The 27884-nt window shown below is 38.6% G+C and overlaps 1 protein-coding gene across 2 annotated transcripts; it reads left to right on the top strand.

The window, feature by feature from the left end:
* The first annotated feature begins 26 nt into the window (after positions 1-26).
* BNIP3L (BCL2 interacting protein 3 like) lies at positions 27-27685 on the top strand. Of its 2 annotated transcripts, none has more exons than XM_033857627.2 (6): positions 27-159; positions 7442-7625; positions 11851-11923; positions 16941-17044; positions 17163-17312; positions 24914-27685. In XM_033857627.2, exons 1-6 carry the CDS (start codon positions 60-62, stop codon positions 24960-24962), a joined length of 660 nt encoding a protein of 219 aa, XP_033713518.1. In that variant the 5' UTR covers positions 27-59; the 3' UTR covers positions 24963-27685. The 2 variants fall into 2 exon arrangements, with proteins under 2 accessions (XP_033713518.1, XP_033713519.1); XM_033857628.2 differs by lacking the exon at positions 27-159 and adding an exon at positions 6556-6678 and having other exon boundaries at positions 24914-25539.
* The last annotated feature ends 199 nt before the right edge of the window (positions 27686-27884 follow it).

The raw sequence follows: 27884 nt of genomic DNA, 5'->3' as shown, positions 1-27884 counted from the left end.
TGCTGCCCAAGAACCAGAGACGGTCCTGCTGCGGTCGCACCTCTTCCAGCCGCCCGACAATGTCGTCTCACTTAGTAGAGCAGCCGCCGCCCCCGCACAACAACAACAACAACTGTGAGGAAGGTGAACAGTCTCTTCCCCCACCAGCCGGCCTCAACAGTGAGTACTGGGCCGGCGGGCTCGGTAAAGGGGATGGGGGAGGAGGAGCTGCTCGGGCCGCTGCCGCCAGCTCCGCGCGGGGAGCGGGGGGAGAAAGCAGCCCATTGGTCAAGGCCTAGGATGTGCGGATGACTGACAGCTCCCGTCACCTGTCAGGAGGAGTTGCTCCTGTCTTCCTCCAGACCTGGCTCAGCTCCTTCCTGGGGTCTTGGGTGGGGGGCTGCTTGGGTTCGCCGTTGGGAAGGGTAGGTGGGTGGGAAGACGAGGGCGTCGAGCGGATCCCACCTGTGGTGGGCCCCTGAGCGGAGCCAATCGGGGCGTGGAGGGGCGGGCCTTGGGGCGCGGGGAGGGAGGGTGGGCGGAGCGGGCCGCCAAGTGGACGTGGGCAGGGATGGGGACGTGCGGCGGGGACGCCAGGGGATGGACGCGGGCGGCGGACTGAGAGGAGGGGGCGGGCGAGGGACGGGCGGGAGGTCAAGTGTGCGGCAGGCCTTGGGCCAAGCCCGGCTGACCCCACCTCACTGGGTCGGCCTTCCCCCAGGGCTCAAAATGTGAGACCTCTGGTTGCGTTCCTTTGTTAGCACGAGCTGGCCAGGAGAATTATTTGGTAATTTAGTGGTTACTTGTATCACGTGACGGGGGGTGGGTGTGAGGAGGCTATACTACTTTTTTTTAAAAATGTTTCAGAGTTGCTCAAGTAATTTTTTTTTTTTTTTTTTTTTAACATTGGGGTTGTGTGTCCTGTAAACCTGCTTACGAACAGCTTCTTGAACCATCCAAGATTGCACAGATCACGGAGTCTGGGGCAATGAATTTTCAGAAACGGGATTAAAAATACATTGGTACACTGGGGCGGTTGAAAGTTAATGGCAGTATCGAATTACGACCAACTACAGTTGCTTTTGCTAACATTCTGGTGCTTAGACATCTTGTTCTAAGGTGATTCCCTGTTGTCTTTAAAGCTCGCTGGAAGCCTTGGAAAGGTTCTTGCCTTAACCTTCCTGTAATTTACCTTTTGAAAGAGGTGGTTGGGACAGTTAGCGTATGGCCAGATGAAGTCGTTTAAAAATCAGTTGGATGCTTAAATGACATTTAAAGGCACTCTAAGATCTTTCATCAGAGGGAGGTGTTCCAGCGTGGCCTAACAATTATTTTAGGGAAGAGAGTTCCTGTCCGCACAAGATGTTTTCATTGCTTATTCTTTTTGCTCCATCTTTTGATTAGGTGATTCTTTAAATGTTGACTTTTAAAAACTTTTAAGTGTCTTATGTTCTAGAATGTAAGATTTAGATATTATTTCCCACAGTAAATTAAGATTAATTTCTGTGTGTTTTAATGTTCTTTGCTTCACATATTAATATGCATTTTAAAATTAATTACCTGTATTTAGAACCATGTGATTTTAGAACGGGAAGAAACTTTAGCAATAACTGTCCACTTTTATTTACTGGTAGAGAAACAGGTCTATTTAGAATGGATAAAAAACAAGGTTCTACTGTATAGCACAGGGAACTATAGCCAATCTCCTGGGATAAACCATAATGGAAAAGATACAGAAAAAAAGAATGGGTATATGTGTATAACTGAGTCCCTTTGCTCTACAGCAGGAATTAGCACAACATTGTAAATTAACTCTACTTCAATAGAAAAAACAAACAGGTCTAGAGTGAAGTGTGTTGTCCAAGTTCATGGCAGGCTAGGTCCTAGAGCTGAGGTTTTACTTTCACCCGACTAGTGTTGCTTTCAGGACACTTCTTTTCATTGGCCCACAATCCCCTGATTATGCGTGTTTCTTATTCTCTCAGTGTATGCCACCTAACGTATAGAGGTGACCTGCCTATTGATCTCTTTTTAATGTACTGTTTCTTAATTGTATTCCAGTTTTCTGTGATACTTACAAGTTGGCTGTTTGGTTACTATGTGTACCCAACTTCACAGAAAGCAAAGGAATTTTTCTTTTCCTTTGACCATGTAACAGAAAAATGGGGTTGAGCTCTGTGTGATGGTTTTCCTCCGTGTCCTGACAGACCTCTGAGGTCTTTGATGTCCTTGGCCAATCAGGTACTGCTACGTTTGTATTAGCTCTTACAGAAGTGCAAGAATGCTCAGCCTGTGTGTGATATCAAAATGTTGCTTTGGGAAATCTGCTAGATAGAAAGTATTTTATTTGAGCTAGGGTGAGCTGCTTTTAAATGTTACTGAAAAGCTTTCAGATAAGTGCCATGTTTCATTACGCTCCTTTCGCCTTTTACTCTTTTTTAGCTCATTATACAACACTGGACTGAACAAAACAAGAAGTCTTATTGATTCCTTCAAGTGATTTTTGGGCACTGAGCAAAACAACTTATTCGGGCATCTAATACTATCCAAATTGCTGATAAGTTGAAGTTGTTTGTTGCATAAAGTTGCACAACTCTGAAAAACAGGAGATGAACTCATTGTACAGATTATCTCTGGCTTGGGATTTTATCTTTAGTTCAGGGGTCAAAGTTTTAATAGAAAATTATTGAAATATTTGGAATAATGAAACCGTTCTCTGATTTTTTTTTTAAGTTTATCCTTGTATGGGGACTGTTTGCTTTCATTACAAATTAGTGGACAAATATCTGAACTACTTCCAAAGTTAAAAGGATATTTTCCAGTTGATAGTTTTATTCTAGAGAAAACTATCAAGTTACTTAAGAATATTGGACATTTATGTCATAAAATTCAGTAGGTAATATGAGGAAAATTATGGTAGTAATAAAATTCTTGTTATTGTTTCATGTAGGAAGTGCAGCCTTTTTTTTTCTTTTTCTTTTTTTTTAGTACAGCCTTTTTTATCTTTTTAAATATCTACAGCTAATGATGTACTTGCTTCCTTAGTTATGGCAAGAAGGCTTTTAAGGCTATGACACGTGAAACTCCAATGCCTTATAATACTTTTTTTTTTTTAGAAAAATGTTAGTGAATGTTCTCAGTCTGGATTCCAGCATCAGGTACTTGAAATAAAATACATGTTTTGAGGAAAGAAAATAAGACATGATGAAATGTGTTAGCCCCGGTTACGATGAGTTACACATGGAATTGAAAAGTTGGGGAAAGAATGAGAAATACTCTTTTTCCTTTTCTCTCTTCCCCCATTCCCTCACTGTCCTTGCAAGAGGATTAAACTGGTGATTATAAAATTATAAAGAGTAAATACAGCATACAGTCATGAATGCAAATCACAATTATTGGACCAACCTTCACGAAGAACTGTATTACAGAATGTAGAAGCATGCATCTCTGAATCCTCTTAGCAGTTCTCAGACTTAAACTAGAAAATAGCTCCTGTAGTGTGTATATGTATCACCTGGCTTAAGAGAACGATTGTTAGTTTGTAAGTAGTCTTTTAATATAATGGAGCCTCCAGTTTTTAATTTTAAAGGCTTAATTATTAGGAAGGGAATTCACTCAGATTTTTTTCCTGCATTGTATTGCTTGGACAGCACAGTCCTCATGTCTTATTTCCTTTCCAAGTAAAAAGGGACTTCGTGAGGATTGGTAGTGTTAGAACGTCAAGAAATTCTGAGGCTATAAATCAGGAATGAACTAGGAGATGAGAAAAAGGTATGTGCAGTTCAACTATTGAGAAAGATAAGTTTGATTTTTTCCACTTTACTCAAAAGATAAAGCTAGTATATACACATTTTTTTTTCAGATCTAAATTTTTTTTAATTCTTTATTGGAGTATAATTGCTTTAAGTATGTAAACATTTAATGGATATCTATGTCCTGACTTTCTCTGCAGAACTGATTATTTCCATAGATGATATTACTGGAACAGAATTAAGAGTTAAAGGAAATCTACCATTTTAAGGCTTTTAATGGGTATTGCCAGATTACCCAGCAGAATGTTCATGGAAGTCCTGGTTGTAATAACAGAATATTAGAAGCAATCATTTGGGTGATGATTAACCATTGCCATTTGGATAATGGTTAAAGCATGGTATATCTTTATGATGGGATGCAGTGCAGTTCCAAAGAACAAAGTAAGGCAATATATATTGACATTGAAAGACATCAACGAGTTGTTAGGTAAGAAACACTATTTACAGAAAAATATATACAGTACAATTCCATTGTTTTTATTTGTAATAACAAAAGCAAAACACAAAAGTATTCTCTGGAAGTCTACATATGAAACTGTTAAAAGCAGTTTCCTTTAGGAGTAGGAATGAGAGGTTGGGAGGAGAGGTATCAATTTTTTTCCTTCACATACTGATGTTTACATTTTCAAGGAATGCATTAATTTTGTAGTAAGAAATGTTTTTAAAAGATACTGAGTATAATTATAATAGTAACTAACACATAGCACTTGTTATGTACTCGGAACTTTTCGTTGTGTTTTATTCCTGTCATCCTCCCAACAGCCCTATGAGGTAGATGTGGTGTTTTGTGGGTTTTTTTCCACTATGTGCAGGCAACCATTCAGTGTGTGTTTTTTTTAAATTGAGGTGTGACATATAACATTAGTTTCAGGTGTACAAAATAATGATTTTATTTATTTTTTCATTCATTTTGAAATGACCACCACAGTAAGCCTAGTTAACATTCATCACCACACAGTTACGAAAAAATTTTTTTCTTATGATGAGAACTTCTAAGATCTACTCTTTTCTTTCAAATATACAATACAGTTATTAACTGTAGTCACCATGCTGTAAATTACATACATCCCCAGGACTTATTTCTCTCCTGACTGGAAGTTTGTACCTTTTGATCACCTTCAGGTAGACACAGTTATTATCCCTATTTTACAGATGAGAAAACTGGAACACAGAGAGGTTACTGGAACACAGAGAGGTTAAGTGACCTGTCTAGGCTGTGACAATCTGATGTGATAGAAGGGGAGTCTGGGACAACTGGACATGATAGAAGGTAGAAGGAGAGTCTGGCTTCAGTCTGTGGTCTGAGCCACTATGCTAATACATGCCCGATAGGTACTGTCTGCCTTGAGTAGAGGTGCCTTCAGTTATGTTACAGAGTAAGGCAATTACAGGTCCTTTTCACTAAGCTTTTCTGGGTGGGTCTCCTCAAGTTCCTACATTGTGATTACTTACATATATTTAATGTAGAAGGTAGAATTTAGATATGGGTTTGGAAGTCCTTCAAAAAAGCAAGGTTTTGAAAACCTGACATTGTTACAGCCTTTTTTCTCTCTGATCAGCTGCTTCAAGTGAATGTTAATTGTCTTTTAGAGAAGACTGGCTTCCACGGAGACCCATCTAGAACTCCTGGTTCCTTAGTTCTGCTTCTGCCAGAGCACCTGCAGCCTTTTATTTTTTTCACTTTGGGCTTCTGTACAAGAACTGGTCCCATTGGTGTAGAATAAATTGGACAGTCCTAGAAAGAGTGGGAGTAGGAAAAAAACAGTTTGTTCATCATATACCTCTCTCTCTGTCGCTCTTTTCAGTTAAAATATTTTGTAGAGCTCTAAATTTAGGGATGCTCGTGGTATATTTCTTATGCATTCCAGAGGCACTCCACAAGTATTTAGTTAAATGACCTTCAGTGTTAGATCTATCTTATTAGCTTTGCTAGTTGAATTTCTTCATCCATTTTGAATACTGCCTAGCCTGTGTCCATTTTTGTGTGTGGACGGAATGAGACCGTGGAGATGTCATGGAGTTGTGTTGTTTGGCAGTACAGTCCCAAAGAATGGGGGGTGATGATGGGACTCTGACAGCCACTGGGACCACCTTGGAGGGGAAGGAGGGAAAGGGTAACTTCACTTCTATGGAGCAAATGCTGTTCTAAGTACATTACAAATATCAACTCTTTTAACTAGTGTATTGATGAGTATCTCCTGTTTACTAGGCATTTTACCTGTGTTACTCTATTTAATCATCACAGCAACCCTGGGGGGAAGGTACTATGTAATCATCTCTGTTTTACAAATGAGGAAACTGAAGCTCAGAATGTCATAGTAAGTGGGAGAGTCAGATTTCCAACCAGGGCTACCTTTGAGCTTTTCCTTTGTAGACGGGTGATGTTGAGTTCACTTCTGGGTCTGGATTAGCGGTAATCTCATTTTAGGGTTTGGGCCTGTTATTCTGATTTACGGATGGAAGACTGTTCTGCTACAGAACTCTCTCTAACACTTCTGCTTGGAGTTTAGAGAAATGGCTCCACCAACCTGCTTGGTTATGTTTTCTAAAACAAAATTTGTTGTAAGGAATGGAAATTAGAAAAAACATACACCACTCTCTTTTTGTTATGAAGTTGTTTTATTGGCTACTGTTGTCAATGCTTATTAGAATGAAAGGACCTTCATGTAGTCAGCAAACTCATGGAGCCAGTATTTTCAAGACCAGTCCAAATTACCAGGGCCCCATCCTTTCCTGTGGCTCCACCCTCTTTGACTGTTCGCCTGAGGCAACGTCAGTGTTGCCCGTAGCAGATGCCTGGTTTTCTGCCCCAAACCAACGAGGCTTCATGAAAACCCTAGAAAGTGTGAACTTGTGGGAGAGAAGAGAGAAAAGGCCAGCTTGCAAGGTATGTTTAGTGCATAGAGAAAGGAGAAGTAGAAAGAGGGAGGCATAAAGGAAGGGAAGAAGCTAATGTGTGGGATAGGGATAAAGCTTTTTTTAGGGTTTTTAAGCATTCTCACCTGATTTAGTTAAGAGCCAGCTGCATTCATTTTATGCTCCAGACTTGCACACAAACTGAAATGTTGATGATTGGATTTAAGTTCCCGCTCCAGGAACCTCTCAATTGTTTGTGCTAATTAAGGCACAGTTGTTAACATACTTAGATGACCTTTACGACGTTTCTAAATACAGGTGGAGAGGACACAACTAAATAGCTGAGGTAGATGGAGAAGATACAACTAAATAGCTGAGGTAGACTGGAAAAATATATATATGTAATTAAAATATTAAACGTAAGTACCCTGTCTGGTAATAAAGTAGCTGTTTATTTTTTGAAAAGCAACCAAAAATTTTCAGTAAAGTATTTATTGTATGTAAATTGAGTTTTAACCAGAGAGGAAACTGGCTGAAAGACACATCTTCTAAGATACTCATTTTAGAGGTCCAGCTTCTTCTAAATCAGTTGATTGCACGAGCTCCTTCAGGAACAGCACTATATAGCTTTTCAGACTTTTATTGCTCCTTGTTTATTTTCTTCAGAATACTTTGGCATTTGCTTTGAGGCGAGCCAGAATTCTTATCTGAATTCACCATATTCACATGCTGTGTGCACACGAGAGACTCCTGTTCTGCTGTGGTTAACTGCAGTTATCTGACTTGTCCAACAGGTTCCTGGGTGGAGCTCCCCATGAATAGCAGCAATGGCAATGATAATGGCAATGGGAAAAATGGGGGTCTAGAACACGTACCCTCCTCATCCTCTATCCACAATGGAGACATGGAGAAGATTCTTTTGGATGCACAACATGAATCCGGACAGAGCAGTTCAAGAGGCAGTTCTCACTGCGACAGGTAAGTGAGATCCACGTTTTGGTGGAATTCTGGAAATGGAAGGGTTGCAAGGTTACTTCCCACTAGAAAAAATAAATTGCTTACATCTTCATGTGACAAAATTTACAACTCCCTTGCAAGGTTACTTCCCACTAGAAAAAATAAATTGCTTACATCTTCATGTGACAAAATTTACAACTCCCGATTTCTTGCAGCATGTGTGTTTAAATCAGATAGCCAATTGACAAGGACATGGGTGCCCACTTTCTCCTCAGATTAAATCAGTTTCCTTAGATTGTGTCGTTTTCAGATGTTTACTAGTTTAAAAGTCAGCGGTATAAATGTTTACTTACAGAATTAATCTAACTTTCTCCCGTTTTCCTTTGTCCTTTCACAGCTCTCTTTCTGCCGCCAATACAGTTACCTCTGTAATCTCTGTCCTCCCTTCTAGATTGTGAGGCTTTAGAAGGCAGGGATCCTGTTTCATCTCCTCTGTACCCTTGACAGTCATGATGCTGGCATACAGTAGACATTCAGGAAATGTTTGAGTCGCAGGAGGTACAAGTTGATTCAGCTTGTTGTATAGCAGTATTTGCACGGTGGAAGCACCAACTAAGGTCTGTAAAGATAGTTAATTTTGAAGGCGGCCATTGCGTTTCCTTAGAGCTCAGAGGAAGTTTTGTTTCAGACCTCGTTTTTCTATATTTGGCTTGGGGAGACATTCTTCAATTAAGGCCTGCATGTGGTGAAAGAGTTAAGGATACAGACACGTATGAGGAGAATGAAACTGCGTTGTTAGTTTATATTTCAGTACAAGCGTCTCTTTTTCCAGAGGGACTAGGTATTACATGACATAGTGGTATATTGAACATTCTTAGACCAGTGACAGCCATAGTATTAGCATTCTGGGGTACTGGATGATCTTCTGGCTAGTTAAGAGTTCACTGTTATTGGCCATGTAGAAAATGCAGATACACAGGAAATAGACTAAGGGGACATCTAAAAATGTAAACAGTGATTATCTCTAGGGGATGGAATGATGGCCATTTTTCTTCTTCCAGATTTTTATACTTGGTAAAAATTGTGTGTGTGGTACATATTATTTCTCATCAGAAAAAGCAGAAAAGGAGAATCAAGAGTTAAATCATGTTCGAAGTGCCTGCGTGACTTATGATCCACCGTTGTCACCAGGGCCGCAGAGGACGGGTCTGACGGCTCTCTGGCACACCCACCTCCCAGTCACATCACTCACGTGTCCCTGTGCTTCGGAAGAGCCGGGATGGCTCTTGTCATGAGCAGAAGCAGAGCAGATGGCTCTTCTCTGAGCAGCTTGCCACCAATTCTGGGAGCTACGACATTAGTCTGTTTTTTGAGAATCACGTTTATATTATGTTACATTTATGTTATGAGGCTCACGGGTGGGTTTTCTGAAGTTTTCTGCTGCTTATGGGCTTGTTGATAAGCCTTTTATTACATGTTCAAGTACTGGTGAGTCCCTTAACCTGCCGTTCACTTGGTGCTGTCATTGAGCAGAGATAAGATCACCTGCCCGGCCTTCTGGTCATCTTATGTCATTTCTGGTTGCAGTTATACTTGTGGTCGAACACGAATTCATCTTCCCGTGATCACGTTTCAGTTAGGTTTCTGAACATGTAAATCGAGATGTGGCGGGTGCCCTGGGACATTTTCCTGTTCTCCACTTACACATCTTCAGGCTCTGGGTCACTGGTCACGTCTCAAGGGAGGCCTGGAACTCTAGCTCAGTAATGCTCTCCTGGGATACCTAACACTTGAACATTTAAGAATGTCTTCACAGTTCATGTCATCTGAATTGCCAGCATCTCTAGATTTGAGGTTGTTAAGCAGTGCTTCTTGTAGGCGGAAATGGTTTAGGATTGTTGGCTATTCGTCCCCAAGCTAATTTATGTATATTTTCATACATATTTAAAAATTTAAAAATTATTCCACCATTATATTTTTGTCACTGTGGTGGTTGTTAGAAGAGATGCCCCTATGTGTTTTGCTTTGTGCTCCAGCCTATTGTAGGAGTTTCCAACCTATTGTAGGAGTTTCCAGCCTACACACTATATTCCCACAGGGAGCTTTTAAAAATACCAGTACACAGACCCCATCCCTAGAGAATCTCGTTCTGTTGTCGAGACATGAGAAAATTTTTTTTTTTAAAGAAGATGTTGGGGTAGGAGGTTTTATTTATTTATTTATTTATTTTTGCTGTGTTGAGTCTTCGTTTCTGTGCGAGGGCTTTCTCTAGTTGCGGCAAGCGGGGGCCACTCTTCATCGTGGTGCGCGGGCCTCTCACTGTCGTGGCCTCTCTTGTTGCGGAGCACAGGCTCCAGACGCGCAGGCTCAGTAGTTGTGGCTCACGGGCCTAGTTGCTCCGCGGCATGTGGGATCCTCCCAGACCAGGGCTCGAACCCGTGTGCCCTGCATTAGCAGGCAGATTCTCAACCACTGCGCCACCAGGGAAGCCCAACGTGAGAAAATTGTAAAAGCTCCCCAGCGGATCCTAACATGAGCCAGGATGATAATGCATCCCAAATGGATCAGTCTACCAGTGAGATGTTGAGTATTTGTCTAAGCGAGCTTGGTGCCAGTGGTAAGAAGAGTGTAAAGCAGAGCTGTGCTTCTCTTGGCTTTTTGACTTGGTCATTCTGCTGCCTTGACCTGGTCATGGTTCTGTAAGGCTGGTCCTTAACTTGACCTCTGGCTGTGAATCCAACAGTGTTATGAGCATAATAACAGTATACTGAGGACAACCAGAGTCCCTCGTTCTACTTGGTTCCTGTGCTATAGCCTGAGATTTCTCGTTGAAGACAAAAATTTTCTAAATACAATAATATGGTGGTTTGGTATGGAACCAGTTTTTCACTTTTCCTTCCCCCACTTCAGAATCTCCTACATCAGTTATAATCGTCAAAGACTGGTGATCTTACTTACTTTCCAGTCAGTCTCACCAGCATCTCTATGTATTACCATTGGACACATGCTCTTGACAGCGTTGATAGTTAATATCTATTCCTTTGAGCAACTTAAGCCTGGAGCATCCTTCATGCCCACTTGAGTTTACATTTGGGGAGCTGGGGTGTGTAGTGAAAGGTCTAGTGACTCGCTGTGGTTACACAAGGAATCATTGATAAAGCTAAGAATAGCACTTAGCACATTGTATTCATCTCTTGTATCAAGTACAGCTTGTGACCATGTATCTTTGTCTAAAACTGTATCTGTAAATTTTTATAGTTCTGGGAATATATCTTGTACTTGTGAAAGGTTATCACTTGCTATAAGTTTATATAATTCACTCTGAAATATCTCAAAGTCAGTATTTCAAAAGTAAGTAAAATAGTGGTTCTCAAACTGTTTGGGCTCAGTACTCCTTTACACTTGTAGTAACTATTGGGGACCCCAAAGATCTTTTGTTTATGTGGGTTATATATTTTGATATTTACTATATTAGAAATTAAAACGGAGAACATTAAAAAGATTTGTATTCCTTCATTCAACAAGAAGCCTATTACATGTTAACATAAGTAACTTTTTTAAACAAAATTTACCTGTTGTCCATAACCAAAAAAATTAGTAAGAATAGTGGCATTGTCTTACGTTTATGCAAATCTCTTTAATATCTGGCTTAATAGAAAACAGCTGGACTCTCACCTGCTTTTACATTCTTTCTATGTGTATATGCTATTACACAAAATTTAGCCTTTGGAAATTTTCACTGTACACACATGGCAAAATGAGAATGAAAAAGGCAAATAAATCCTGATAGTAGTATGAAAACAATTTTAACCTCAAAGACCCTTTGAAAGAGTCGTTAAGAGCCGCTTTCACACTTTGAAGATAGCTGGTGAATTGTTTAACGATGAAAGAACTTTGAGAAAAAGAACCCCAAACTAGAGTTTCTGAATTTGAAGATCATTTTACATTTATTGGAAAAAGAGTAAAAATAAGAAAATGTGACAGTCTTGTGTCTTTAGGTAGTATTTCCGTTGCAGATTTATCATTGCAAAGGAATTTATCACCACTGAAAAATTCTAGAACATTTGGGAGTAAGGGTGCTCAATTTCATTTTTTCTTACATGGGGTTGTGGTATACTTTCTGATTTGCTGCTTTTTCAAAGACATACCACTATAACTTTTAATTTTCTAATTTCCAGTAGAGGCTAATTTATTTGACAAAATGAGAATTAAAACTAATGGCTATAAATGTGTCTTTTTCTTCTAGCCCTTCCCCACAAGAAGATGGGCAGATCATGTTTGATGTGGAAATGCACACCAGCAGGGACCATAGCTCTCAGGTGTGTGTGTATGTTTGTTTATTTTTCTGATTTGCATTAGATAATTAGGAAAAATGCAAATCTCTAAGTCTGTTTTGCTGAAATATAGTAAAGAATATGAAGACTTTAAAAAATTGTTTGAACAATGGAATATTACTCAGCCGTAAAAAAGAACGAAATAATGTCATTTGTAGCAACGTAGACGGACCTAGACATTGTCATACTGAGTGAAGTAAGTCAGAGAAAGACAAATATATGATATTGTTTATTTGTGGAATCTAAAAAAATGGTATAAATGAACTTATTTACAAAACAGAAATAGAGTCACAGATGTAGAAAACAAACTTATGGTTACCAGGGGGAAAGGGATAAATTGGGAGATTGGGATTGAGATATACACACAACTGTATATAAAATAGATAACTAATAAGGACCTACTGTAGAGCACAGGGAACTCTTCTCGGTGCTCTACAATGACCTATATGGGAAAAGAATCTAAAAAAGAGTGGATACATGTTTATGTATAACTGATTCATTTTGCTGTACACCTGAAACTAACACAACATTCACAACATTTTAAATCAACTATACTCCAATAAAAAATTTAGAAAAATACTTTGAAGCCATTTTAAGTTATTCAGTTTCTGATGTTGGAATTTATGCTGCTGTGGTCGTCGTCATGCTCCTTTACAACTAAGAATTTGGGGTCCTAAAAGAATTGGGAAATTCTTGTCTATAATGTGTCATTCCAATATTCCAGGCTAGTTTCTTGAGTTTATAAATAGAAAACTGAGGCGCATGTCTTATTTAAGGTCACAGAATAAATGAAACGGAAGGTTGTTGTAGAACCAGGTGTGAAAGCTTTTTTGCGTCTGAAATCAAATCAAGCTAGAGACAAAATTCACCTAAATTATGCAGGATTCCTTAAGGTAAAGAAGTTAAATATAGTTTCACAAGGAGTTGACATGTTGGAAATATAGATGGATATAGTATTGAAAGCTTACAAAGGTTTTTATTGCAAAACTTGGGATAAATAAATAATTGTCGTTAATGATTTAGAATGTTCATAGCCAGCCCTTGACTTTATTGATCTGTCAGATCACCTGCAAGTGTCAGAGTGCAAATTTTTTTTATATATAAATTTATTTTATTTATTTATTTTTGGCTGTGTTGGGTCTTCGTTGCTGCGCCTGGGCTTTCCCTAGTTGTGGCGAGCGGGGGCTACTCTTCGTTGCAGTGCGCGGGCTTCTCATTGCAGTGGCTTCTCTTGTTGTGGAGCCCATACTGGCTCTAGGCATGCGGGCTTCAGTAGTTGTGGCATGTGGCCTCAGTAGTTGTGGCTTGCGGGCTCTAGAGCGCAGGCTCAGTAGTTGTGGCGCACGGGCTTAGTTGCTCCGCGGCATGTGGGATCTTCCCGGACCAGGGCTCGAACCCGTGTCCTCTGCATTGGCAGGCAGATTCTTAACCACTGAGCCACCAGGGAAGCCCAAGAATGCAAATTCTTGAGAACAGGAGGCGTTGTTTTTTTCTCCCATGTTAAGGTACTTGAAGAATATATGTTGAGTGAATGTTTGAATGAATGCTAACAAAAACTTTGTTTTGCGGAGTTCTCACTGTGCAGTGTCCTGGCTCCCTTTGCACTGGAAATATTTTGCATGTTACCTTGGTTCCACCCAGTATTCTTTCTGTTTAGGAAGCTGCACACTTTCTCCCTACGTTGACTGTGCTTTATTTGTGCTGTTTTCTGAAACCTAGAAACACTATGGGACGGAATACTAATTTATTTTATGATGAACTTTATACCGTAGAGAAACTTGTAGTAGCAAGGCTACTACAGTCAATTTAAACCAGGTTACGTTTTTGAAAAGGCAATCTAACTCCTATAAGAAAAACATTATATCCTGTAGAGTAAGACTTTTAGTAAGAGGGAAATCAATAGGAATAATATACTTGAACTTCCAAAAAGCCTTTTGCATTGCTTGTTTCTAATTGAAGAAATGCTAATTCAAAAATTAGTTACTTTAGGGTTTGGGAAGGTGGATTTCTTTTTCATGAATTAGAAGGAAGCTTAGGGTTAGGAAACAGTTAAAAACAGTTAATAAAGGACTTAATGGTACTTGCTCTTATTGAATTTTTTAGATTGTCTACATGAGGAATATATGACATTTTTAGCCTTTTTAAGAGGAGGAAGGAAAGAAGCTAATATTTACTAGATACATTCCAGGTGCAAAATTTTTTTTTTAAATTTTTTCCCACTGTAATGTTCTCAGCCCAGTGAAAGAGGTGACATAATGCCCATGAATGAATTGGAAAAAATGAAGCTGTGTCTTAATTAAGTTACTTACCTAAGATCAAAAGCAAGTAAGTGATAGAGTCAGGACTGAAACCAGGGCTGTCTGGGCCTGTGGCCCCTGTTCTACTAAAATAAGTCGATGAATGGGATTGATTTCAGAAGAGCTCACAAGGTCGTGAGAATGAACTAAAACACATGTCTGGTGAGTCATGGTACAAGGAAGCCTAAGGTGTAATGCCTTTAGGAAAAAGTTGTTCAAACTGGACTTTTAGGATAATGGTCCTCAAGAGTCAGTTTTGTAGCAGAAAATAGACGGTAGATTGTCTCTCAGAGGCGTTTTTCAGTGTGTTTCTGGGACCAAATAGGCCAGCACAGGGTCGGGTGTCATTGGAAGATGATACAAAGTGAAAATGTCTTCCTTTTCCCTCCTGTAAAACTGTGGTTTATCTGTTCTGTGCTATGTAGTTTAATATCCACATTTAGAGACCTAAGAGAGCTTGAGGTGCGGCAGAGAAGGAAAATGTAAGTGATTAGAAGGTAAGGGACTGCCCATGATAATAGGCTGAAATGATCAGAATCTTCTGTCTGAATAGTTGTAGCTGTGGAGCGAGGGTTATTGATTTGGATAAAGGCATGAATATTACTTCATTAGACTAAGTGCATTTTTACCATATTCTGAAATTCCAAGAATCAGAAGGCAATTTAAAGCCTAAAGCTGGCAAATGTAAGATTAATAAAAGGAAGCACAGGGCAGTAGTGAATGAGGAGAGCTTACAATCCTTATTCTTAAGGTAAGCATTCTAAACTGATCTGGGAAGTTTTTGTGTTTTTTTTTTTTTAATAATAGCCCAAAGATCATCATCTTTAAAAATTAGAATAAAATCTTATTATATTTTCATTCTTTTGGAAAGTATGAAATACTAGCTTGTTCACACATTTAAACCTGAATCTTTGAGCAGTTTTAGAAGCGACATTTAAGACCAATGTTGGAAACTGAACAGAAGTGACCTGCAGTGTGTTGAATGAGGTATTGTGTGGCACAGGCTGATCTATAAGTAAATTGTAACAATTTATCGTTTTTGATTTAGGGTATTTTCAGATTTACTCCAGAGAGCCAACTCATGATTCTGAGTAATCTTAATACTCAGTGGAACAAGCTTAATCCTAAAGGCTACATTATGTCATTCAGTGGTATTTGCCAAGTCCAGCAGAACTAAATAAGATTGATAGTACCAGAGTAGCAAAAATCCACAGGGATTTTACTTTCTGTTTGATAGCAAAAGGGACCATCTATGTCTAGAGATTCTCTGAAGCTACCTTCCTGGAGCAGCTGTTTCATAGAGAATTTTCATAACTACCTACAAAAAAGAATGAAAGTTTGAATTCTATCCAAACAAAGTAACAAATCAAAATCATGCTTAGCTTTGAGACCCTTTGGTTTGAGGTCATAGCATTATATTCCTTAAAACTGAATAAATAATGCTGTGTCATTTTTTAGGAATTTCTCGTCCCTGTGGGGTCTGGAAAGAGAAGCTATTGGAAATTTTGATTGATCTTAGCCTGAAACTTTAGGTTATTATCATTAGCAAGGAGAAGGACTTTTTTAATTTATTTGATGTGAAAGATTTCCAGTTCTTACTCTGTATTAAATAAATTACTCTTAAAACTTTTCGCTTAAGTAGTTTTGTTTGTTTGTTTGTTTGTGGTACACGGGCCTCTCACTGTTGTGGCCTCTCCCGTTGCGGAGCACAGGCTCCGGATGCGCAGGCTCAGCGGCCATGGCTCACGGGCCCAGCCACTCTGCGGCATGTGGGATCTTCCCGGACCGGGGCACGAACCCGTATCCTCTGCATCGGCAGGCAGACTCTCAACCACTGCGCCACCAGGGAAGCCCTGGCTTAAGTAGTTTTGAATAAACCTTGGAAAATGTTTGGATAGCAATTTGTCTAAAAATCTCCTTCTAGGGAGTAAAACCTAATGCCTAAGAGTAGGGGGTATAGAGACCATTTGCCTGGGTTTGAATAGTGGCCCTGCTACTTACCGCATATAGAAACTTGGGCAGTCACTTAATTTATGTCTCGGATTCCTCATCTGTAGAATGGAATAGTAATAGTTCCTTTTCTTACAGGATTGTTGTAAGGTAAAGGTTAATGCATGTAAAGTGCATAGACTGATGCTTGTCTCTTGATAAATGCTTAATAAATACTAGTTATTTTAAGTTATTATAAATTATTTACTTTCTCAGCCCAACTCCCAGTTATTTTATTTTCTCATTACTTTATATTTGTTAGCATATACTTTTTGATGTTCCCCTTTGTTTTTAATTATGAAAAATTTTGAATGCATACAAAAGTAAAGAGGATATTACAATGGCCCTTCATACACGTATCACCCAGATTCAATGATTATCAATGTTTTCCACACTTCAGTTACACTGTATCCCCAAATATACTTTTTTCAGATTCATATTCTTTTTTTTTTAATTGAGGAATAATTCAAATCTCAGGTTTATATGCTGTGTTTAGACATAACAGTGAAACTCACTCAAGTTTTTTTTAAGATGTTAAATACTCTGATCTTAGATCATTTTGTCAACCTTTTTGGAAAAATGACATCTTTTTACATAAAAATTATTGATGCACAAGCTTACGATTTTTGTATATTTTCTGTCTAGATTTGTCTTCTGTAGTAGGAAGGATCAGTCTTCTTTTTCTCCTTTTTTAAAATGTGAATTCTCCTTTACAGTCAGAAGAAGAAGTTGCAGAAGGAGAGAAAGAAGTGGATGCTTTGAAGAAAAGTGTAGACTGGGTGTCCGACTGGTCCAGTAGACCTGAAAACATTCCACCTAAGTAAGTCAGTACATGGTTCTTTTCAGTGGACACAGTGCATGTAGTGTGGGCCTGCTAATTCCTGAGATATTTTCAGCAAATGCATTTCTGACACCTGCCTCTGCATTTCTTCCCCCAGGGAGTTCCACTTCAGACACCCTAAACGTTCCGTTTCCTTAAGCATGAGAAAAAGTGGAGCCATGAAGAAAGGGGGGATTTTCTCTGCAGAATTTCTTAAGGTGTTCATTCCATCTCTCTTCCTTTCCCATGTTTTGGCTTTGGGGCTAGGGTAAGTATTGGTCAGTGCCTGAAGTTTCTTCCATTCATTTTATTCACAGATTTTATTTCCAGCTGTAAGAAATATACGTGAAAGCAGTTTGTGTTGTTGTCCTTTTCATGTTTCAGCACAAGTGGGATGAACTCAAAAGAATTATTGAAGTCGATTCACTTTTGGTGTATAGGGTTCCCCCGCTCTCTGAAAGTAGAGCATGTCTATGAAACCTTCCGTAAGCTGAAATGGTGTAAAGCGAAGAAGCAATTACCTTAGGACACATCTTGCTAACTGATGCACAACATACATCGAGATAAAGCACAGATGCTCACAGATGCAGTTCAAAGCTATGGGAGCTGGATGCTGAGGTGCTGAGTGTGATTCCTGGGAAGGACGCGCTCTCACTGCTCCGAGTGCGCTTCCTCTGTAACAGCTCACTGCAGAACCATCGCTGAACACTGTTCACTTTTTGCCTTTTTTTATAAAAGTGAAAATCCTCTTCGAATTCCTTTCAGTTATCGAAAACAGGTACTAACATAGGTCTAACCTACATAGCGAAGTAATGAAAAGCAAACTTTCGAAAAGCGGGGGATACCTATCCAATAAGCATTTTTAAGAGTAGAGTTTTTTCTTATTTGAAAATAAGTTGTTCATATGATTTACTACTCTAAAGGTTCATTTTAAAGTGAGCTCTTCTATATTTGATTTTTCTTTTTGGGTCTTGTTGTTGTTGTTTATAAATTTCTCAAGATAAGCTGAGTTTTAAAGTAAATTAATCATTAGTGTATAAAGTTGGCATTGATGTGAGCATTTCTCTTTCCCAAATGGGAAAATATACCATTTTATCGAGTAGTCCTTGAGTGCAACTGGAAAGCTGGTTGGGGTTACTACTGTTTTCTCTTTGTATTGACAGCATTTTTCTTTCCTTCTAAAATTGACCCCACATTTACCTGCAATTCATTAATTTTTCAGGGATTTCTTTTTTTTTTTAAATAGATCTTTATTGGAGTATAATTGCTTCACAGTACTGTGTTAGTTTTGGTTGTACAACAAAGCGCATCAGCCATATGCATACATATGTCCCCATATCCCCTCCCTCTTGAGCCTCCCTCCCACCCTCCCTATCCTACGCCTCTAGGTCATCGCAAAGCACGGATCCTGTCTCCCTGTGCTGTGCTGCTGCTTCCCACCAACCAACTATTTTACATTCGGTAGTGTATATATGTCGACGCTACTCTCACTTTGCCCCAGCTTCGCCCTCCCACCCCATGTCCTCAAGTGCATTTTCTATGTCTGCCTCCTTATTCTGCCCTGCAACTAGGTTCATCAGTAACATTTTCTTTTTTTTTACATTCCATATACATGCGTTAGCATACGGTATTTGTTTTTCTCTTTCTGATGTACTTCACTCTTCAGACTCTCAGGTCCATCCACCTCATTACAAATAACTCAATTTCATTTCTTTTTATGGCTGAGTAATATTCCATTGTATATATGTGCCACATCCTCTTTATCCATTCATCCGATGATGGACACTTAGGTTGTTTCCATCTCCAGGCTATTGTAAATAGAGCTGCAATGAACATTTTGGTACATGACTCTTTTTGAATTATGGTTTTCTCACAGTATATGTCCAGCAGTGAGATTGCTGGGTCATATGGTAGTTCTATTTTTAGTTTTCTAAGGAACCTCCGTACTGTTTTCCATAGTGATTGTATCAATTTACATTCCCACCAACAGTGCAGGAGGGTTCCCTTTTCTCCACACGCTCTCCAGCATTTATTGTTTGTAAATTTTTTGATGGTGGCTATTCTGACTGGCGTGAGGTGATACCTCATTGTAGTTTTGATTTGCATTTCTCTAATAATTAGTGATGTTGAGCATCTTTTCATGTGCCTCTTGGCTATCTGTCTTCCTTGGTGAAATGTCTGTTTAGGTCTTCCACCCATTTTTTAACTAGATTGTTTCTTTTTTTGATATTGAGCTCCATGAGCTGTTTGTATATTTTAGAGATTAATCCTTGTCTGTTGTTTCATTTGCAAGTATTTTCTCCCATTTTCAGGGTTGTCTTTTTGTCTTGTTTATGGTTTCCTTTGCTGTAGGAAAGCTTTCAAGTTTAAGTAAGTCCCACTTGTTTATTTTTGTTTTTATTTCTGTTACTCTAGGAGGTGGGTCCAAAAAAATCTTGTTGTGATTTATGTCTAAGAGTGTTTTTCCTGTGTTTTCCTCTTAAGAGTTTTATAGTGTCTGGTCTTACATTTAGGTCTTTAATCCATTTGGAGTTTATTTTTGTGTATCGTGTTAGGTAGGGTTCTAATTTCATTCTTTTGCATGTAGCTGTAGCTGTCCAGTTTTCCCAGCACTGAAGAGGCTGTCTTTTCTCCATTGTATGTTCTTGCTTCCTTTGTCATAAATTAGGTGCCCATATGTGCGTGGGTTTATCTCTGGGCATTCTGTCCTGTACCATTGATCTATATTTCTGTTTTTGTGCCAGTACCGTACTGTCTTGATTACTGTAGCTTTGTGGTGTAGTTTGAAGTTGGGGAGCCTCATTCCTCCAACTCCATTTTTCTTTCTCAAGATTGCTTTGGCTGTTCGGGGTCTTTTGTGTTTCCATACGAATTGTAAGATTTTTTCGTTCTAATTCTGTGAAGAATGCCATTGGTAGTTTGATAGGGATTGCATTGAATCTGTAGATTGCTTTGGGTAGTATAGTCACTTTCACAATATTGATTCGTCCAATCCAAGAACATGGTATATTTCTCCATTTGTTTATGTCATCTTTGATTTCTTTCATCAGTGTTTTCTAGTTTTCTGAGTAAAAGTCTTTCACCTCCTTAGGCAGGTTTATTCCTAGGTATTTTATTCTTCTTGTTGCAGTGGTAAATGGGAGTGTTTTCGTAATTTCTCTTTCTGATTTTTTGTTGTTGGTGTATAGGAAAGCCAGAGACTTCTGTGCATTAATTTTGTATTCTGCAACCTTACCAAATTCATTGATTAGTTCTAGTAGTTTTCTGGTGGCATCTTTAGGATTTTCTATGTATAGTATCATGTCATCAGCAAACAGTGACAGCTTTACTTCTTCTTTTCCAATTTTGTATTCTTTTTATTTCTTTTTCTTCTTTGATTGCCGTGGCTAGGACTTCCAAAACTATGTTGAATAAGAGTGGCGAGAGGGATATCCTTCTCTTGTTCCTGATCTTAGTGGAAATGCTTTCAGTTTTTCACTATTGAGTATGATGCTTGCTGTGGGTTTGTCATATATGGCCTTTATTATGTTGAGGTAGGTTCCCTCTATGCCCATTTTCTGAAGAGCTTCTATCATAAATGGGTGTTGAATTTTGTCAAACGCTTTTTCTGCATCTATTGAGATGATCATATGGTTTTTATTCCTTAATTTGTTAATGTGATGTATCATGTTGATTGATTTGCATATACTGAAGAATCCTTGCATTTCTGGGGTAAATCCCACTTGATCATTGTGTATGATCCTCTTAATGTGCTGTTGGATTCTGTTTGCTAGTATTTTGTTCAGGATTTTTGCATCTATGTTCATCAGTGATATTGGTCTGTAATTTTCTTTTTTTGTGATATCTTTTTCTGGTTTTGGTATCAGGGTGATGGTCACTTCGTAGAATGAATTTGGGAGTGTTTCTCCCTCTGCAATTTTTTGGAAGAGTTTGAGAAGGATCGGTGTTAGCTCTTCTCTAAATGTTTGATAGTATTCGCCTGTGAAGCCATCTGATCCTGGACTTCTGTTTCTTGGAAGATTTTTAATTATGGTTTCAATGTCATTACTTTTGATAGGTCTGTTTGTGTTTTCTAATTCTTCCTGATTCGGTCTTGGAAAATTGTACCTTTCCAAGAATTTGTCCATTTCTTTATGGTTGTCCATTTTATTGGCATAGAGTTGTTTGTAGTAGTCTCTTATAATCCTTTGTATTTCTGCAGTGTCAGTTGTGATTTCTCCTTTTTCATTTCTAATTTTATTGATTTGCATCCTCTCCCTTTTTTTCTTGATGAGTCTGGCTAAGGGTTTATCAGTTTCATTCATCTTCTCAAAGAACCATCTTTTCGTTTTATTGATCTTTGCTATTGTTTTCTTCATTTCTGTTTATTTCTGCTCTGATCTTTATGATTTCTTTCCTTCTACAGACTTCGGGTTTTCTTTGTTCTTTCGCTAGTTGTTTTAAGTGTAGGGTTAGGTTGTTTATTTGAGATTTTTCTTGTTTCTTGAGGTGAGATTGTATTGCTATAAACTTCCCTCTTAGAACTGCTTTTGCTGCTTCCCATAGGTTTTGGGTCGTTGTGTTTTCATTGTCATTTGTTTCTATGTATTTTTAAATTTTCTCTTTGATTTCTTCAGTAGTGTCTTGGTTATTTACTAGCACACTGTTTAGCCTCCATGTATTTGTATTTTTTACAGTTTTTTTCCTGTAATTGATTTCCAGTCTCATAGCGTTGTGGTCAGAAAAGATGCTTGATATGATTTCAATTTTCTTAAATTTTCTGAGGCTTGATTAGTGACCCAAGGTGTGATCTATCCTGGAGAATGTTCCATGTGCACTTGAGAAGAAAGTGTATTCTGCCACTTTTGGGTGGAATGTTCTATAAATATCAATTAGATCTGTCTGGTCTGTTGTGTCATTTAAAGCTTGTGTTTCTGTATTTTCTGCTTGGATGATCTGTCCATTGGTGTAAGTGGGGTGTTAAAGTCCCCTACTATTATTGTGTTACTGTCAATTTCTCCTTTCATGGTTGTTAGCATTTGCCTTATGTATTGAGGTGCTCCTGTGTTGCGTGCATAAACATTTATACTTGTTATATCTTCTTGGATTGATCCCTTGATCATTATGTAGTGTCCTTCCTTGTCTCTTGTAACAGTCTTTATTTTAAAGTCTTATTTTATCTGATACGAGTGTTGCTACTCCAGCTTTCTTTTGATTTCCATTTGCATGGAATATCTTTTTCCATCCCTTCACTTTCAGTCTTTATGTGTTCTTAGGTCTGAAGTGGGTCTCCTGTAGACAGCATATATATGGGTCTTGTTTTTGTATCCATTCAGCCAGTCTGTGTCTTTTGATTGGGCCATTTAATCCATTTACATTCAAGGTTATTATCGATATGTATGTTCCTCTTACCATTTTCTTAATTGCTTTGGGTTTCTTTTTGTGGGTCTTTTTCTTTTTTGTGTGTTTCTCGCTTAGAGAAGTTTCTTTAGCATTTGTTGTAAAGCTGGTTTGGTGGTGCTGAATCCTCTTAGCTTTTGCTTATCTGAAAAGCTTTTGACTTCTCCATCGAATCTGAATGAGATCCTTGCTGGGTAGAGTAATCTTGGTTGTAGGTTTTTCTCTTTCATCACTTTAAGTATATCCTGCCACTACCTTCTGGCCTGCAGAGTTTCCACTGAAAAATCAGCTGATAACATTATGGGGATTCCAACATTATGGGGATTCCTTTGTATGTTATTTTTTGTTTTTCCCTTGCTGCTTTTAATATTTTTTCTTTGGATTTAATTTTTGTTAGTTTGATTAATATGTGTCTTGGTGTGTTTTTCCTAGGGTTTATCCTGTATGGGATTCTCTGTGCTTCCTTGACTTGGGTGACTATTTCCTTTCCCGTGTTAGGGAAGTTTTCAACTATAATCTCTTCAAATATTTTCGCAGACCCTCTCTTTTTCTCTTCTTCTTCTGGGACCCCTGTAATTCAAACGTTGGTGAGTTTAGTGTTGTCCCAGAGGTCTCTGAGACTGTCTTCAATTCCTTTCATTCTTTTTTCTTTATTCTGCTCCTCAGCAGTTATTTCCACCATTTTGTCTTCCAGCTCACTTATTCGTTCTTCTGCCTCAGTTATTCTGTTATTGATTCCTTCTAGTGTATTTTTCATTTCAGTTATTGTGTTGTTCATCTCTGTTTGTTTGTTCTTTAGTTCTTCTAGATCTTTGTTAAACATTTCTTGAATTTTCTCAATCCATGCCTCCATTCTATTTCTGAGATTCTGGATGATCTTAACTATCATTACTCTGAATTCTTTTTTCAGGTAGATTGCCTATTTCCTCTTCATTTATTTGGTCTTGTAGGTTTTTACCTTGCTCCTTCATCTGTGACATATTTTTTTGCCATCTCATTTTTTTTTTTTTTTTTTTTTTTTTAATGAATGGGATTGTGTTCCTGTCTTACTGGTTGTTTGGCCTGAGGCTTCCAACACTGGAGTTTGTAGGCTGTTGGGTAGAGCTGGGTCTTGGTGCTGAGATGAGGAACTCCATGAGACCTCACTCCGATGACTATTCCCTGGGGTCTGAGGTTCTCTGTTAGTTCAGTGGTTTGGACTCGGATCTCCCACCACAAGAGCTTCGGCCTGACCCCAGGCTCGTGAACCAAGATCCCACAAGCCGCCGGTTCACTTTGTGCTTCTCCTGTCTCCTTGAGCATCAGAGTCCCCCACCAGCGGCCGGCAGGCGCCCTAGTTGGGGGGAGACTCTAACTCCGCATCTTCCCACACCACCATCTTGACTCCTCCAGGGATGTCTTTTAAATTCTTCTTTTTTTTCTGGATTTGAACAATTGAGGAAATACACTTTTGAAATATTTTAGGAGTTAAACACTTGTGGTTAAATATTTTTAAGACATATCTGCTCTGCTCTTCGAGTATGCCCAGTGGGTCCTCTTCTGTATATAATGTGCAGAAGAAGTACAGCATCTCTTATCTTTCCTCTAAGGAGCTCAGCATATGGGAGAGATGTTCACGGTAATGAACTTGGAAACATATGTGACTTTCCCACACACACCTCCTGCCTTTCTGGGTGCCTGATCTGCTTTTGTGAGGGTGAGCACAGTGATGGCACGCAGCAGAACGGGGGGTATGTGAGAATGCTGTATGGGGTAGGAGTTCACATTCCCCGGCAGCACTGACTGCACACTAGTTCATCTGCCCTCAACAGGTTGGCCGGCTTTTGTACCTTGGAGGAACTCTTCCTTTTATGAATCTTCAGACTGTTTCTCTTGCTGGTGTAACAGTTGTTATAGACGAATGTAGAAAACAAAAGGATTCTAAAAAGTAAAGTTGGTTTTCTTACGTTGGGGTGTGAGGCTGGTTCCATCTTTTCCTTAACTTCCCTTCTGCTTCTGTTATATAAGGGTCAAACACTTGCTTGGCATGGGAAAGTAATATAAGGCCCTAATCCTTAAGAGTTAAACTGTTAATAAGAGCATTTTAAAGCACTGGCAGCTTTGTAATTTGGTATATTACTGTATTTTGTGTCTGAAATATCAGTGGAATTTTTTCTCCACCACAGCGGACCGTCTCAAAGGAGGTTAGCTCTGCTTTACTCTTTGAAGGGATCTGTTCTCTCTGGCTTTGCTTTGTCTAATCACTGCCCCAGTGATGTCCAGTCCTGCCCAATGAGTAAACATAATCATATAAAACCAGTTTAGCTGGCTGATGACTAGCTTTAAGTAAGTCAGTGATGATTTCAGGGTGTTAGGGAACTGTACACACGAACCTTTAGAGCCTTGTACAATGGCTGAAAATTCTCATTTGTAAGTACAGTTCAGCCTGTGGGCAAGTTGGTATAGAGCTGTTGAAACAGATGAAACATGATATACTGTGTTTCCTTTCAGCATCTACATTGGAAAACGACTCAGCACGCCTTCTGCCAGCACCTACTAAGGGAAAAGAAGAGCCCCTGGGAAAGCGTGTGACTTGTGAAGTGGTGTATTGTCACAGTAGTTTATTTGAACTTGAGACCATTGTAAGCATGACCCAACCTACACCCTATTTTTACATATCCAAGTTCCAGTAACTCTCAAATCCAGTATTTTATTCAAACTCTGTTGAGGCATTTTACTAACCTCATTCCCTTTTTGGCCTGTAAAACACTTTAGAATTTCCTAACAGAGTTTACTGTTGTTTAGAAATTTGCAAGGGCTTCTTTTCTGCAAATGCCACCAGCAGATTATAATTTTGTCAACAATGCTGTTGTCTCCTTTTAGGTACCACCAGACTTAGACCTGCATCATTCATGGTATAAATTTTACTCTTGCAAGATAACTCCCATCTTTCTCTTAAAGCAAGACCAGGTTAGCAAATGATATAAAAGCTTTGTTGTTGGTTTTTTTTTTTTTTTTCAAGACAAAGGCAAGCTTCCCTAAGCTTGAATTTATAGTTATTAAAAAAGAAAAAAAACAAACAAAATAGGACACAAGAAAAAAAAATATCCTGGGCAATAAAAACTTATTTTAAACCAGCTTTGGAGCCACTTTTTGTCTAAGCCTCTTAATGGCGCCTTTTAATTTGTAGGAGGCAAGCTATGTAAATGATAGGTATAAAATAGAAGAACTCGAATACATCAGCAGATTTTAATACTAGTATGTTATAATGCTGTCTTTTCTATGGTGTAGAACCTTTATTTCTGGTAAGGAATGTCTCAGGCCTAGAAATCTATGAAATTGCTTTGGGGACTTCTGTGTGCGTGTTTGGTATTTTTATGTTTATTAGCTGCATGTGAATTTTTCGTGGCTTTGATTTTTCTTTTTTCTTTTTTTCTTTTTTCCTAAGAGGCTTTGGAGTGAGTTCCAATTTGTGGTATAAATACAGGCTTCTTGTTTTAGGAAGCATCACTTACACTCTGAAGCCTTTAAACTCTGAAGATAACTGTTTCAGAGTTATTTCAAGCACTTGGGCAACTTTGAAAACCAGACTTGGGTTGTGGGAACAGTTGACAGAGTTCTGAAGAGATGCCATTGGTTTTCTTCTGCTCTCTCCCTTTCTCATGTTTACTGTACAACCTGCCCAAGGCGATTCCTGTGATTGTGCAGGCGCCAGCCATTTCCTTCTCCTGTAGCCATCTTTTCAGTTATGTTCAACTCCTGAAGTTCCAGAACACTCAACAACTTCCTCTAATGATATACCTTTTGGTTCCTTTCTCAAATGTGAAGCTTTAGGACCAAATTGTTAGAAAGCAACAGATTTACCCGTCATTTCAAGTAGGTTTATTGACTTTCTGAACACACAGCATGATTCTAAAGGATACTATTATATGTTTTATATATAAATAATTACTGTTTATGGTATAGGCATTGAATATTTAGAGAACCATTGTTAATTTGAAGGCTAGCAATCTATTCAGTAAATAAGGAGCATCAGGTTGACTTGAATAAAAGCACTCTGACCAGCAGGTTTGCTAGTTTGCAGAAACTACCTGAGTCTTTTCTCTCTCACATGAAGTTTTGTAAAGTTGATGTGTTATAGTGGAAAATAACATACAGATTAAACAAAAAAATTAATTTCTGACTCTCGTTTTTTAAGAACGTAGCTGGCTGTCTTTAAGAAAGATGAGATATCCAGATAGTCTTCTGAATTCTTTGACTTTGTTTTTCTTTCTAGATTTTGGTGTCTAAATAATTTTGGACATTTTTTTATTATTCCTTGTTTCTATCTTATTCACACATCTGATAACGTTTGATTTGCCTTCTGTAACCTATTTATTTCAAGTCTTCATATTTCTTTGGGAAGAAAGTAAATCTGCTGGCCCGCTGACTTTGAAAAGTCTGAATAAAATTGGAAAGGCCGGTAAAGTTAGGAGAACTAAAGAGCTAAACAGTTCTAATATACAATTTGTATTACAGTTGGTATCATGGGAGGAAAAAGTAAAATTATACCTAAAGAAAAGCAGCTTTTTACAGGCAACACATTACTCTCTTTTGAAATTCAGTAGTGATCTTGTCAGGTGTGTGGCTGAATTTGGGTATATTTGTGGGGTTTTTCCAACATTGAAAATAAATTTAGTCCTGCCCTTTTTCTTAAAATAGCTCTGAAATTTTGGACTATTACTTAAAACATGAATACATGATCACAGTAGAACTTAATCGTAAGATGAAATCATGCAGTATTTATTGATAACCCTAACATCTGGGATAAATGTTTATGCTCCTACCCAGATTTGTGTTGAATGGAAACAGATTGTGTGATTGGAAAGGAGAATTCGACAACTAACAGTTGACATTTTTAAGATTAATGTTTAGAAAGCTTTACACCTGTTTACAATTTGAGGACGAAAAGGCAGTCTTCATTTTTCTTATGTTTGATGAAAACTGGCTTAAGATATTTGTAAATATAATCAAGAGCAAAACTGCACAAACTTGCACATGGAAAAGTGTGGCAAGTTCCTTTGATTGCAGTAAAAACATCTACTGTTCTAAAACATGAAAACTGAAGACTTAGATGATGAATTTTCAAGTGAACCAGTTGTTGAAATTATCGGAATTAACTGAGCCAAAGTGATTATGCATTCTTCATCTATTTAGTTAGCACTTTGTATCATTATATACAGTTTACAATCCATGTATAACTTGTAGCTACAAACATTTTGTGCCATTAAAGCTCTCACAGAACTCTTTCTGTCAGTACGTTATTTTATGTCCCGTGTGTTGCCTGGGAGTTCAGGGGAAAGGAGGCCTTACCTGTCTACATACACGTTTTCCATAGTTGAGTTCCTCAAATCCTAGAGGGACTGCCAGTGTGCCGATCACGTAGGAGCGGACGATATTCCTGCCCTCCTGAGGCCGCTACACTCGGGAGACAGCCACCACG

The sequence above is a fragment of the Tursiops truncatus genome, chromosome 6 (genome assembly GCF_011762595.2).
Source record: "Tursiops truncatus isolate mTurTru1 chromosome 6, mTurTru1.mat.Y, whole genome shotgun sequence".
Lineage (NCBI taxonomy): Eukaryota > Metazoa > Chordata > Mammalia > Artiodactyla > Delphinidae > Tursiops > Tursiops truncatus.
This window is presented reverse-complemented; position numbering and strand designations above follow the sequence as displayed.

Excerpts from the sequence above, each read along its gene's own strand:
- BNIP3L (XM_033857627.2), top strand. The coding sequence starts at position 60 with ATGTCGTCTCACTTAGTAGAGCAGCCGCCGCCCCCGCACAACAACAAC. Across the intron at positions 160-7,441 it reads CCCACCAGCCGGCCTCAACA|GTTCCTGGGTGGAGCTCCCC; the intron begins GTGAGTACTGGG and ends CTTGTCCAACAG. Across the intron at positions 7,626-11,850 it reads GGCAGTTCTCACTGCGACAG|CCCTTCCCCACAAGAAGATG; the intron begins GTAAGTGAGATC and ends TTTTTCTTCTAG.